Source organism: Cnephaeus nilssonii, assembly GCF_951640355.1.
Source record: "Cnephaeus nilssonii genome assembly, chromosome: 9".
In the NCBI taxonomy this organism is placed as follows: Eukaryota; Metazoa; Chordata; class Mammalia; order Chiroptera; family Vespertilionidae; genus Cnephaeus; species Cnephaeus nilssonii.
In genome coordinates, this window is record NC_137080.1 from 39,696,672 (window position 1) to 39,710,592 (window position 13,921).

Below are 13,921 nucleotides of genomic sequence, written 5' to 3' on the forward strand. Positions count from 1 at the left end.
AGAATTGAACCTGGGACCCTTGAGTCCGCAGGCCGACAGTCTATCCACTGAGCCAAACCAGTTTCGGCGGTTGACTCCCCATTGTGCCCAACCTGGGCATGGGATCAAACCTTCAACCCAGGTATGTGCCCTTGATTGGGGAATCAAACCTACGACCCTTCAGTGTTGGTGCCAGCGCTCTAACCACTGGGATACCAGCTTTTACCTTTAACATGCTTTTTAGCATCTGTTATTTAGTCATTTACCTTTGAAGTGATGGAGACAGAGTGGGGAGGACTTGACCCATCAAGCACTACTAATTTCAAGATAAATGAACAACCAGACCCATTAAAACTTGTGGTAATTGAAGGTATGTCAGTTTGGCCTCCCCAACTACATATTAAGTGAAGGACAAATCCTATTGTATGTGTTCTATTTTGTTGGTTTTTTAATTCTCTATAGAGCTCTCAGTACTCAATTATGTACATAATTGGAGCAAATAAAGTTTGATAGATTTACCTCTGTGTAGATCCTACAAAGTAAAATCTAGTTTGAGCACACTTTTCCTTCTATCAACTGTTTTACTCTTTTTTTTCTTCATTGCCTAGACTTAAACTAGATATTCATAATAAGAACTGTTTGCAAATTGGGGACTTTTTAAAAAGATATGTTTTTCATGTAACTGTCACACACAGGTTATATGAAATTGAAATAGAACAGAATTTACCTGAAATTATATTACATTTACTAAATCCATGTGGTGTCCCAGGCCTGGGTACTTTTATATGCATTATCTCAAGATTCTTGATAATAATTAGATAAACATTGTCAACTTTAGAAATGAGGAAATGAGCTCACAGAGCTAGAAAGAGATGGGATCAGGATTTGAACCTAGGTTCTAAAGTGAGTATTTTTCATTGCATCTGCAGGTGGTTAATCTGGCTACATATTAGAATCATCTTGGAGCTTCCCAAGAGTACAGTTGCCAGCGAATCTGAAATAATTGGTCTAGAGTGGGAGCCTGACATTAGTGCTTGTTAAAGCTCCTCAGGTGGTTCAAGTGCTCACCTAATGCTGAGAAATACTACATTATTTACTGCATCTCCAGTGAATAATTATTAATAGGACTTTTTCATTTACATTTTCTCATCAGAAGCATGAGGGATTTGTATTAGAAATGACAATATCCTGCATAAAAAACCACAAAGTGACAGTGAGTATAATGGAATATCTATTTCTTGTCCGTCTTTCAAAAGTTAAAGTAGATATTTATTTTTGTCTTAGGACATTGGAGTGCTCTCTGAGTGAGTGAGAATGAGCTTGATTCCTTAAATTCGTTTCTGGCCCTCTGAATCTAAGAAAGTGATAAGCTGTAATTTAGCCTAAGAGGAAAAATATTTTATCGATTTATAGTAGTTTTGAAAGGTAATAAATCAGATTATTGGTTATAAATCTATAGGTGATTTATACTGGAATACATTTAGTTAATTAGTCTTGGGCTGCCACTGTACTATATAGCTCTGTAAATCTCTTTTTGGCAAACAAGATACTTTTTACAGATTGTCTTTTAGAGTAAGTGAAGACTGCAGTATAATTGAAGATGATTTCCCCCGGTTTTATTTTTAAGATGAGCACGTAGAATAATAAGTTGGGGTTTTTTTGGCATTGTGAATTTTTGAATTTTGAATTTTTTATGTTGTTACTGACCCGATTTAAAAATAAATTGGAAATAAACTTTACTTAATTAGTTGGAATACTGTAATTGAATTCTGTCTACTTAAAAATAAAGTCAATTACTGGATTGACTTGGAATACATTAAAGCTGTTGTAACTCGCAGTAATGGTTTATTGGTTTGTGATGTTGAAATTAAAATTTACAGCCTGCTTTTTTCAATACTTGATGAGATTAGTTTTCTTTAAAGTAACTAGTTTTCACTGGCTCCGTTCGTAGATGGAGCTTTTTATAACAATTGTGAGCCTCTTCCCAGATTAATAAGAAACCTCATTATTTTTTAAGTCTGTTGTTCCTATTACTTTAAGACGTGTTAGGAGAGAGAGGGCTTGAGAAGGAGTGTTCATTAGATCTTAAAGGTAGATCTTAGAGGTGGAACTCAGACTAGTCTGCCAAGACTGGAGGACTCCCCAGATGTTGACTTAGATATTCTTGGATCACCATTCTTGCCCCCACTACTATTTCATGATATGGCTGGAGATTAATTCAGTTGAAATGATGGAAGGTAAATGGCAAGTAAATTGTTCCCACAGAGTGAGAAAATAGGGCCTTGTATGGTAGTTGAAAGGATTGGAGGAAGCAAAACGAGACCTGAAGGGAATATGGTATTGTAAAGTGTTGCAACTGGATTGTGTTCTTATTCTTCCCACTATGGTTGGCAAAGGCCATTTCAATTGCATTACTTCAGTGGGCAGCATTCACATAGAATTTGATGTGAATGGTGCAGACTCCCTGGCCCTGAGCCAGAGTGGACACTCCAGCAATCTTGTGATGATGGGGTTTGGCATAACCACTTTCCCATATTGGCTTTCACCTTTCACTTACCTTGTTGCTGACTCTAGAAGCTCAGTATCTTTGGCAGCCTGAGAGACAAAACACTTATGTAGTATTACTTTCTGCCAGGTACCATTGTAAGTATTTTGCATATATTAACTCATTTATTCCTTCCAGTGACTTTATGAATATATACTATTAATATCTTCATTTTACAAATGAGGAAATTGACACACAAAGTTTAAAAGTATCTTGCTTAAACTCACCCAGATATTAATAAATGGCAAATTTAGGAAACAAAGGCAGGCAGTGGGGCTCTAGGGCGTCTGCTTTTTCCACTATGCAGTGCTACATTTGGGGTTCCTTTTTTTGTTTTTCCCCACTTGCCTAAATCAGTCATTCATTTAGTTATTTAGTTATTTAACAAAAGTTCATTGAGCATGTACTTTGTGCCAGGAACTTTTTAGGACTGAAGATAAATGCCTGGCCCTCATGGAACTTAAATTTTAGTTTGGGGAGAGTGACAGTTGATGAACAATAGAATAATTTCAAGTAATGATAAGTGTTTGGAAGTAAATAGAATAATGGCTTTGTTGCAATTATGAGGGAAATCTCTGAGGATGTGATACTTTTGAGACGTGAATGGTGAGAAAGAAGTGTCTATGTGAAGATTAGAAAACTGTGGTAGGGGAATGAGCTTGGTGTTTTCTAGGGACAGAAAAGAAAAATAGGTGACTCGGAGCCTAGTAAGTAAGCAGAGCTTAGTAAGTAAGCAGTCAGTTAGATCTGAGATGCATGCAGGAAACACTGCATCCCAAGGGGATGGGAGGTGGCTGAAAAGAACCTGCTTCTTGGGGCAGAAATATTTAATTGCTGACACTAGTGGCCTGGTGCACGAATTCGTGCACATTGAAAGGAAAATTAATTAGAAGAAATATTTTAATATTGCTGTCTGCCCTTTCTCCATAATAGTGTCAACCAAATTCATAATCGACAATGACAATGGAAACACATGCGTGTGATTGGCGCCAGCGAGAGCTTTATATGGCTGGCATGCGCGAGCCAACTTAGCCTTTTATAGATATAGAATATACTTGCTTAATTAGACCTGCTTTCTGATGTAGCTAAACTTTTTTCAGCCCAGTGAAGCACCCAACTTCTCTTTCAGGTAATTGTCAGCAGCACAGCAGTAAATATCAACATGAAGCAGATTATTATTGTAGATCACGCAGGGAGAACAAAGGGTAAAATATTTAACTATAGCAGTGTTTGACTATATTCTGCGCAGTGAGAAAACCTGAATTCACTTTCAAGGTCCACCATTTCTTCTTTTTTGTTGGGTCAAGTTTCTAAGCTTTCTAAATCTTTGTTTTCCGATTAATGAAAAGAAAATAGAATTCCATTGAGTATCCTATCTACTTACTCCAGGACTTCTCTGAGGATCAAATGAGATGAGGCACGGGAAAATGCTTCACAGACATTTGGTTAAAGTGTAAATGTTTCCATCTGGGTATAAAGCAAGTTGTGTTCCTGGGCTGAAGAAACTGCAAAGAGGCTAGTCGCTAGGGAGAGGAAGCCAGGTGTTGCTACATGACGTCATTACCCGGTGCCCAAGGCGACGGTTTCTGGGCTGGCCATGGCATTGGCTGCGATTTGGTGAGCTGTCACTCCGGGGTGGTGGCGGGGCCTGTGTCCCACTTGGGGGAAGCCAAGTGTTGCTTTGTCAGCCAGGTCCGCACTGCTGTTTCTCTGTAAATGGCAAGTGTACGTCATGGCAGTTCCTGCGTTGAGCGTCTGCCCCTGATGGTTAATGCGCATCATAGCGACTGGTTGGACAGTGGGAAGGACACTTAGCATATTAGCCTTTTATATATATACTAGAAGCCCGGTGCACGAAATTCGTGCACGGCAGGGGGTTGTCCCTCAGCCCATCCTGTACCCTCTCCAATCTGGGACTCCTGGAGGGATGCCCGACTGCCCGTTTAGGCCCGATCCTGGTGGGATCGGGCCTAAACGGGCAGTCGGGCATCCCTCTCACAATCCAGGACTGCTGGCTCCCAACTGCTTGCCTGCCTGCCTTCCTGATTGCCCCTAACTGCTTCTGCCTGCCAGCCTAATCACCCCCTAACCACTCCGCTGCCAGCCTGGTTGATGCTTAACTGCTCCCCTGCCAGCCTGTTTGCCCCCAACTTCCCTCCTCTGCCAGCGTGGTCACCCCTAACTGCCCTCTCCTGCAGGGTTGATCACCTCCAACTGCCCTCCTCTGCCGGCCTGGTCACCCCTAACTGCCCTCCTGCAGGGTTGATCACCTCCAACTGTCCTCCCTTGCAAGCCTGGTCCCTCTCAACTGCCCTCCCTTGCAGGCCGGGTGCCTCCCAACTGCCCTCCCCTGCTGGCCATCTTGTAGTGGCCATCTTGTGTCCACATGGGGGCAGGATCTTTGACCACATGGGGACAGCTATATTGTGTGTTGCAGTGATGGTCAATCTGCATAGTACTCTTTTATTAGATAGGATAGAGGCCTGGTGCACGGGTGGGGGCCAGCTGGTTTGCCCTGAAGGGTGTCCCGGATCAGGGTGGAGTTCCCTTGGGGTGTGGGGCAGCCTGAGCGAGGGGCCTGTGGTGGTTTGCAAACCGGCCACGCCCCGTGGACACCCAAGCAGAGGCCCTGGTATCTGGGATTTATTTTCCTTCTACAATTGAAACTTTGTAGCCTGGAGCGGAGCCAAGCCTGGGGCTCCCTCCGTGAATACAGCCATTTCTGTGGCAGTTAATTCACCTTCTACAATTGAAACTTTGTAGCCTTAAGCGGGTGGGCCCGGCCAGGGTGTGCAGAAAGCTTTGCTTCCCCTGTTGCCGCCGGCAACCCTGGCCTGCTCTCTCAAGCTCCATTCTGCGGCCATTTGTTTGAATTTGTTTACCTTCTATAATTGAAACTTTGTAGCTTGAGTGGAAGCTTAGGCCTGCAACAGCTATGGAAAGCTTGGCTTGCTCTCTTACCTGGGAAACCTTGCTCTCTGTGGCTGTAGCCATCTTGGTTTGGGTTAATTTGCATACTCGCCCTGATTGGCTGGTGGGCATGGCTCGGCTGGTGGGCGTGGCTTATGTAGCAGAGTGATGGTTAATTTGCATATTACCAATTTATTAGAGAAGATAGACTAGAGGCCCAGTACACGAAATTCGTACAAGAGTAGGCCTTCCTTCTCTTGGCGGCCGGCACTGGCTTCCCTCTGGCTGCCGGCGGGCAGCCAGGACCCGGGCTGGCTTTCCTCCAGCCACCCGCAGGCACCCGGGACCCGGGCTGGCTTCCCTCTGGCCGCCCGCAGGCAACCGGGACCCGGGCTTCCCTCACAAGCCCCAGCTTCGTCCAGAAGGATGTCCAGTCTAATTAGCATTTTACGCTTTTATTATTATAGACTAGAGGCCCGGTGCACAATATTCGTGCACTGCCGGGGGGGGGTTCCCCTCAGCCTGGCCTGTGCCCTCCTGCAGTCTGGGAGCCTTCAGGGGATGTGGGAGTGGGCGCAAGCAGCAGTTGGACATCCTTAGTGCTGCTGCAGAGACGGGAGAGGTTCCCGCCACCGCTGACCACCAGGGGACAGCTCCTGCATTGAGCGTCTGCTTCCTGATGGTCAGTGCGTGTCATAGTGACCTGTTGTTCCTCCGTTTGGTCTATTTGCATATTAGCCTTTTATTATATAGGATGGTTGCTTGCATGCAGAGTTTGGGCGGGGACCAACCTGCTCCAGTTGTAGGCATTAAGGAGGTACTGTAGATTGTCTTTTAAAATAATGATTCTAATACGAAATTTGAAGTAACCATATTATTAAAGTACATCATAAAGCATTATTCCTTATGACTCATTAGAAAAGTGTTTGGAAATTTATTCATTAATGATCTGATTCAGTTTATTTAAAAGCACATTCTGGATGCTGTGTAGAGATATAAGTGGATTGGCGGAGATCAGTTAGTAGGCTGTACAATGGTTCAGTTGAGAGATGATAGTGGTTTAGATGAAAGTTGTAACAGTGAATACAGAGAGAATTCATTGCACTGTAAAAATATATATTGATTACTGCCCTTGACTCCAATTTTCTAGACTATAGCACAGGAGTAGATAAACATCTTATTCTGAGACAATGATAGTCCAGGTCAGGGTTTTCCTGGGGTGCAGATTTTATCGCTTTCTTGATTCACTCAAACAACCAATTCCCTAGGGTGCAACTCTACTGCAAGGTGAGTGTTTATATGCAGTATTTAAGGATTAGCCTTCTCCAGGATTGGCATTCCTCTCAGCCTTAATGTAGAGGCCAGACCGCTAGCCCTGCCCTCTTTGTCTTCATGATGAATTTTCACGGGGCATTGAAATCTTTCAAGACTTTGCTTTAGTTAGGACCTCCCCAAAGATATATCTCAGTAACTTTAAACCTCAAGCAGATGGACTCATAGAAATGTATGGTATACTTCTGTTTAGCAGCATCTGAGCACCAATGGGTGTGCTGCTGCTTGCCATGGTTCAGCCTAACTGTCCTAGTAACATAAGATTCTCTGAATTTGGTTAGACTCAGAAGACAAATGAGTTTGAAGATACAGATCACTTTTTTAACATATCTGTGTTAAGTACCCTACCAGTAATTACTATTTCTTTTTTCTTTTAATAAATTTTAATTGATTTCAGAGAGGAAGGGAGAGGGAGAGAGAGATAGAAACATCAGTGATGAGAGAGAATCATTGATTGGCAGCCTCCTGGATGCCTCCTACTTGGGATCAAGCCCACAACCTGGGCATGTGCCTTCCGGGGAATTGAACCATGTACCTCCTGGTACTTATGTCGACGGTTAACCACTGGGCCATTGCAGTCGGGCCCAGTAATTGCTATTTGTTTTTCCCTTTCCTATTTTGCTTTTCAAAAATATTTAACATTACTTATGAATAAATTAATTCAAATAAGTCTATAATTGGACATGATGTCTGTTACATATTTTGAAAGCTTCAGGTCAAAAATACTAAATACCATACACTGCCACTTGTAGTGATTTGAATAGTAATGTTGGTAAATGCAAATTTTGTAAAGAGCAGGGTCCCTTCATTGTGATGGTCAGCCATTTGCTTTTCAAAGAAAAGCTTAACATTTGTTTTTTATGGGCTGTCATGATCTGATACTTTTTGGGGGGTGGTGCAGTAAATCTGTTTTTTGACATTACAGGCATTAAAAATCAGGAAGTGAATAGTGTGTGCATGTGCAGGCCATTTTACCCCTTTTTTATAGTTTGAGGGTTTCAGCCATTGACAACTACATTACTGAATGAGGCTGAGTAGCAGGTCCATAGATGTCCTCCATGTCTCCTGTGGGGGCTTGTAGATACATACATTATTTGTGGTGTGAAAACGTTAAAAACTCACCTTCAATTCTTAACTCTCCTAAAACCCAAATGAAAATATAGATACATTCTTTAAAATTGTCACTTTTTTTTTAAAGTATACTGGACTTATTTCTTTTATTTTTTTTATTTTTCTTTATTGATTAAGGTATTATATATGTGTCCTTATCCCCCCATTGCCCGCCCCCAATGCTCTCACCCCCCTAGTGTCTGTGTTATGATTATATGCATGCACACAAGTCCTTTGGTTCAGCAGTCGCCAACCTTTCGGACCTCATGGACCACCAGTGGTCTACGGAACATCAGTTGGCAACCACTGCTTTGGTTGATCTCTCCCCTTTCCCCCCACCTTCCCCTGCCTTCCCTCTGATGTTTGACGATCTGATCAATGCTTCTCTGTCTCTGGATCTGTTTTTGTTCATCAGTTTTAAAATTGCCACTTTTATTCTTCAGTTTTTTCAAACGATATGTGACTGTATATGATACCCTAGGATTAAGGGAGGAAGGTCACACTTACAAGGAGCCCCTTTCCAAGGCGGGGTTTAGAACTTGTTGGAAAGGGTAGAGATCACCCCCTGGATTAGTGGAAAATTTGGTTATTTTTCCCAGATTAGAGCTGGTCTGCATTCACTGGACAATCAGTACAATGTGGAGTGCAGGCCACCAGTAACAAGTGTCATGTTTGCACAGAGGGAGTGGGAGCTCTGTGGGAAACCTTAGAGGAGCCACCCAGATGGGCCTCCACAGGAAATCAGGGTGCTGATAAGGGCAGGGGGCCTTCATGTGCCTATAGTCAGGAGCCCCTTTCTCTTACAGTGTCCTTTCAGCACCTTATACTGGGAAAGCTTAATGTGCTCATCACAGTAGAGACGCTTAAAGAAATGGTGTCCATTATGGCACTGCATATGTTGAAGGGTGAATTTAGAGTTGTCATTAAATTGATAATGGACACAATGATGTTGCTTTTCCAGATTTTTTTTTTTTTTGCTATATAAGTACATAATAACTTTTTTGCTAATAACCTTTCTGTACTTTTTATTGTATGTTTGTATTTGCTTTCCTTCCTTTAGCCCTATTGACATTCTGAGTCAGATAATTCTTGTTTGTAGGTGCTATCCTGCACATTGTATCGTGTATAGCAGCATCCCTGGACTATAGTTGTGACAACCAAAAATGTCTCCAGATCTACCAGGGAGCAAAATCTTCTCTGGTTAAGAATGACTGCTTTAACGTTTGGTGGCGTTTTTTTCCTGTTAAAAACAGTATAAATCTTTCATTTTACTATGATGTTTTTCTTGTGGTTTTTAACAGGTTCTATTTTAATAAAAGAGGGTATCTTAAATAATTATAAAATTTTATTTTCAGGAGAGGCATTAGAAGCTATTTACTCTAATTCCTTGATTTCATCTATGAGTGAATTATGGTAGACTTTTCAGTTGATTTCTTTGTGATCACGTAGCTGTTTAGTTGCAAACCCAGGATTAGAACCCAAAATTTTCAGTGAGAAGTTCTGTACATAGTATTCTATTATTCGTTCTTTGGCTCAAGAGCATATATTATGCATGCATTATTGTAGGTAGGTGCTAGAGATCATTAATGATGAGCAGTGAGTAAAATCTCAGGTATGCAAGAAGAATCATTTTATTTAGCTATTACATTTTTGCTTACTACTTAATGGAAAAAAGTACTTTTTAAAAATAAATTTTTAATTGATTTCAGAGAGGAAGGGAGAGGAGGTTAACAGAAACATCAAATGATGAGACCGAATAATTGATTTGTTGTCTCCTGCACGCTCCCTACTGGGGATCAAGCCAGCAACCTGGGCATGTGTCCTGACTAGGAATCGAACCGTGTTCGATAGGTTGATGCTCAACCACTGAGCCACACTGGCCGGACAAAAAAGTAATTTTTTAAAAAGCATTAAAAGAATAATTGATTCATAAATGAAAGGACTGTGGTCAACGTAGCTCCTTTTAACGTTATGATGCAGTTTTGTAGTTGCAGCTGTTGAAACGGTTGTGGACTTTGAATCAGAAAACCAAGCGTCTGGTCTTGGTTCTGAATTAAATTCATAACAGTCTGAACAAACAGTTGTTATTTGTAAAATTGCAAAGAACTAACTGGATTCTAAATTCCATGTCCTATCCGTCTAAGTATAGTATCACTCTAGAGAAGGCCTAGAGCCTGACACAGTCTTCTAGGACCAGGGATATCAGAAGAAACAATTAAGCTTTATTTTTTAAGACAATTTTGATGGCATAAGCAGGATGAATAGATTGCCAGTAAATTGGATTGAGACAAATCTAGTAGTGGCGAATATGCTTTAATACCAAACTGATCTGAAATTATGGAGCTATTTTCTTTATAGAGATTTGATTCTGAGAGAAAAATCATTTAAGCTAAAATTCTCAGTTAAATAACAATGCACAGAACGGGGGGGGGGGGGGGGTGATTTACTTATCCTTTACCAGATAAGGGACTTGTATCCAGAATACATAAGGAACTTTCATATATAAAAAGGGGACAAAGGATTTGATGGACACTGCTCCAAAGAAGATGCATAAATGGCTAGTAAACAAATGAAAAGATGCTCAGCATAATTAGTTCTTAGGGAAATGGAAATCAAAACTCTAAGGAAATACTACTTTGCACCCACTAGGATGACTATAATAGAAAAGATGGGCAATAACAAGTATTGGCATGGATGTAGACAAATTGGAACCCTTATACTTTTCTGACGGGAATGTAAATTGGTGCTGCCTCTTTGGAAAACAGTTTGGCAATTCCTCAAGACATAGGTACCATATGGCAGGTATACACACAAGAAAATTGAAAAAATTCGCATCCACACAAGAACTTGGACATGAATGTTCATAATAGCCAAAAAGTGAAAACAGCCTAAATGTCCCATGAACTGATGAATGGGTAAACAAAGTGTGATATCTCCATACAATGAAATATTATTTGGCCATAAAAACGAATGAATTTCTGATACATGGTATAGCATAAATGAACCTTAAACATAGTCTTGGGGGGAGGGAAGAACAGATGCAAAAGACTACATCTTAGTATGATTTCATTTATATAAAATTTCTGGAATAGAATAGAGAATAGTGATTTCCGGAGCAAGGAGGACAGGGAAACATAATAATTATTAATGGGTATGTATTTCTTTTTGGGATGATGAAAATTTTCAGAAATTAGATATTGCCAGTGGTTGCTTAACTCTGAATATATTAAAAAACACTCAGTCATACACTTTAAAAGGATGAATTTTATGGTATGTGAATTATATCTCAGTAAAGTGGGTGTGTGTTTTTTTAATTAAACCTGAAAAAACATTTTAAGGTGTTTAATTAGTTCACATTTGTTTCAAAGCATTTCCTGTAATTTTATATTTTTTGCTGTTTAATGTTAACTGTGTTTGGTATTGTGACTTCATTTCTTAAAGGAAGTTCTGGCTAAAATTCAGGTCACTTGAAGCGGTTGCCTTTATAGTTTAGATCAGTGATGGGCAACCTTTTGAGCTTGGTGTGTCAAACTTCGCCAGAAAACTGAGCATAACTCGGGTAGTGTGTCACTTTGAGGAAAAAACATTATTTCGCAAATGTTTCATCCTCGGCATGCGGCCGCCTCAGCGGCCGTGTGTCATCAGAAATGGCTACGTGTGTCAGTGCTGACACACGTGTCATAGGTTCGCCATCACTGGTTTAGATAGTAGTAGTAGAACAAAGGAAATCAAGATATTCATCCCAGTCTGATGGGGTATCCCAGTCATAATCTGTTTAGGGTTTTTCTTATGAGAAAAATGTCTATCTAGGAAGAGGAAGCAATAATATAGAAAATTAATTTTATATCTTTATGTTTAGTTATAGAAATATAAACTTAAGGGAAAAAATCATATATATAAATAATACCCTTTCAGAAATTTCTAAAAGGTAGAGGTTTGACAACTTGCATCTCTTCATGTGAGGTATTAAATTATAATGTTATTCACTTTTAATAAATAATTTATTGTTACAGACAGATTTGACCAGTTTTGGGCCATCAATCGGAAACTCATGGAATATCCTGCAGAAGAAAGTGGATTTCGTTACATCCCTTTTAGAATATATCAGGTAGGAAGTTACATTATTAACAATAATAACTTATGAAAGCCTCAGACATCTTACTTCTTGAAGTTCTCTAGTGCGTTGATCTCCTCCACCCTGCACTGCCCGCTCCCAGGCCTTCACCACACTGTTGTCTGTGTCTATGAATTATGCATGTATGCATATAAGTTCTCAGTTAATCTCTCTCTACCCAACCCTCCTCCCCTCCCCTTCCCTCTGAGATTCGTCACTCTGTTCCTTGCTTATATGTCTCTGGATCTATTTTGTTCATCAGTTTATTTTGTTCATTAGATTCCACATATGAGTGGAATCATGTGACACTTGTCTTTCTCTGGCATTTCTCTTAGCATATTACCCTCCAGGTCCCTCCATGCTGTCTCATATGGTAAAAGATCTGTCTCTTTTATAGCTGCACAGTATTCCATGGTATAAATGTGTAATAGCTTTTTTATTCACTCATCTGATGGGCATTTGGGCTATTTCTAGATTTTAGCTAATGTAAATTGCACTGCTATAGGGGTGCATATATTCTTTCTGATTGGTGTTTCTGGCTTCTTAGGATATATTCCTAGAAGTGGGATCACTGGGTCAGCTGGGAGTTCCATTTTTAAATTTTTGTGGAAACTCCATACTGTTTTCCACAGTGGCTGCACCAGTCTGCATTCCCACCAGCAGTGTACTAGGATTCCCTTTTCTCCATCCTCGCCAGCACTTTTCATTAGTTGATTTGTTGATGATAGCCATTCTTACAGGTGTGAGGTTATACCTCACTGTTGTTTTAATTTACATCTCTATGATGATTAGTGACTTTGAGCATTTTTCCCAAATGTCTCTTGACCATCTATCTGTATGTCCCCTTTAGAGAAGTGTCTACCGTATTTTCCGTCGTATAAGATGACTTTTTAACCCAGGAAAATCTTCTCAAAAGTTGAGGGTCGTCTTATACGCCGGGTGTCATCTTATAGGGCTGGTATATCTCAAACTATATTTTAACTGGAAAAGTTGGGGGTCGTCTTATACGCCCAGTCGTCTTATACGCCGGAAAATACGGTATTTGGGTTCTTTGCCCATTTGTTTGTCTTCCTTTTGTTAAGTTGTATGAGTTCCTTGTATATTTTGGATAATGATAAACCCATATCAGATATATCATTGCAAAGAGGTTCTCCCATGCAAGGGGCTCCCTTTTCATTTTGTTGATGGTTTCTTTTTGCTGTGCAGAAGCTTTTTATTTTGATGCAGTCCATTTGTTTATTTTCTCACTTGTTTCCCTTGCCTTAGCAGATGTATTAGCATGCATATTGCTACAAGAGATGTCTGATATTTTGCTGCCTATGATTTCTTCTAGAATTTTTGTGGTTTTAGGACTTACATTTAAGTCTTTTATCCATGTTTTTTATTCTTGTGTGTGGTGTAAGTTGGTGGTCTAGTTTCATTTTTTTTTGCAAGTATCTATCCAATTTTCCCAGAACCACTTATTGAAGAGACTATCTTTAACTTCATTGTATCCCCTTGCCTCCTTTGTCAAATAATAATTGAGTTAATGACTTGGGTATTTTGACCTATTTTTGCTTCACTTTTCTGGTCTGACAATTTGTGCCTACATGTCAACCTCACTGAGCTCAAAAAATTGTAAAATATTTAAGACAAAAATGATAAAGCAATTGCCCTTGAGAAAAAAGTTGTTTCCTAGAAAGAGCACTTAACTAGAAGGGGAGGCCTCTGAGGCTCTGTGGGAGGCCAGACCTGACACCTGTGTATCCATAGGAGGTTACTCAGCCTTGCTAGGCCTCTGTTTCCTCATCTATACAATGAAAGGGGCATAGTTATTTTTTAAAGAAGCTTATATGACTGGTTTATATAATTATGCCAGTGATGTTCTTATTTTTTAAAACATTTAAACTCCTAGCTTCAGAGCAGATTGATCATTTTTACAACAAACAGTC

General features: G+C 40.3%; 1 protein-coding gene across 7 annotated transcripts in view; it reads left to right on the forward strand.

Annotated features, from left to right (window-relative positions):
• ATG5 (autophagy related 5) overlaps positions 1–13,921 on the forward strand; it is a 194,588-nt gene that overhangs the window by 57,057 nt on the left and 123,610 nt on the right. For 4 of the 7 annotated variants that reach the window (XM_079781132.1, XM_079781131.1, XM_079781130.1 and 1 more), the window contains one exon: positions 11,890–11,984. In XM_079781132.1, the coding sequence (XP_079637258.1) occupies positions 11,890–11,984 (95 nt within the window). The remainder of the gene's footprint in view (positions 1–11,889; positions 11,985–13,921) is intronic. The other 3 variants (XM_079781135.1, XM_079781134.1, XM_079781133.1) reach the window with 1 other exon arrangement.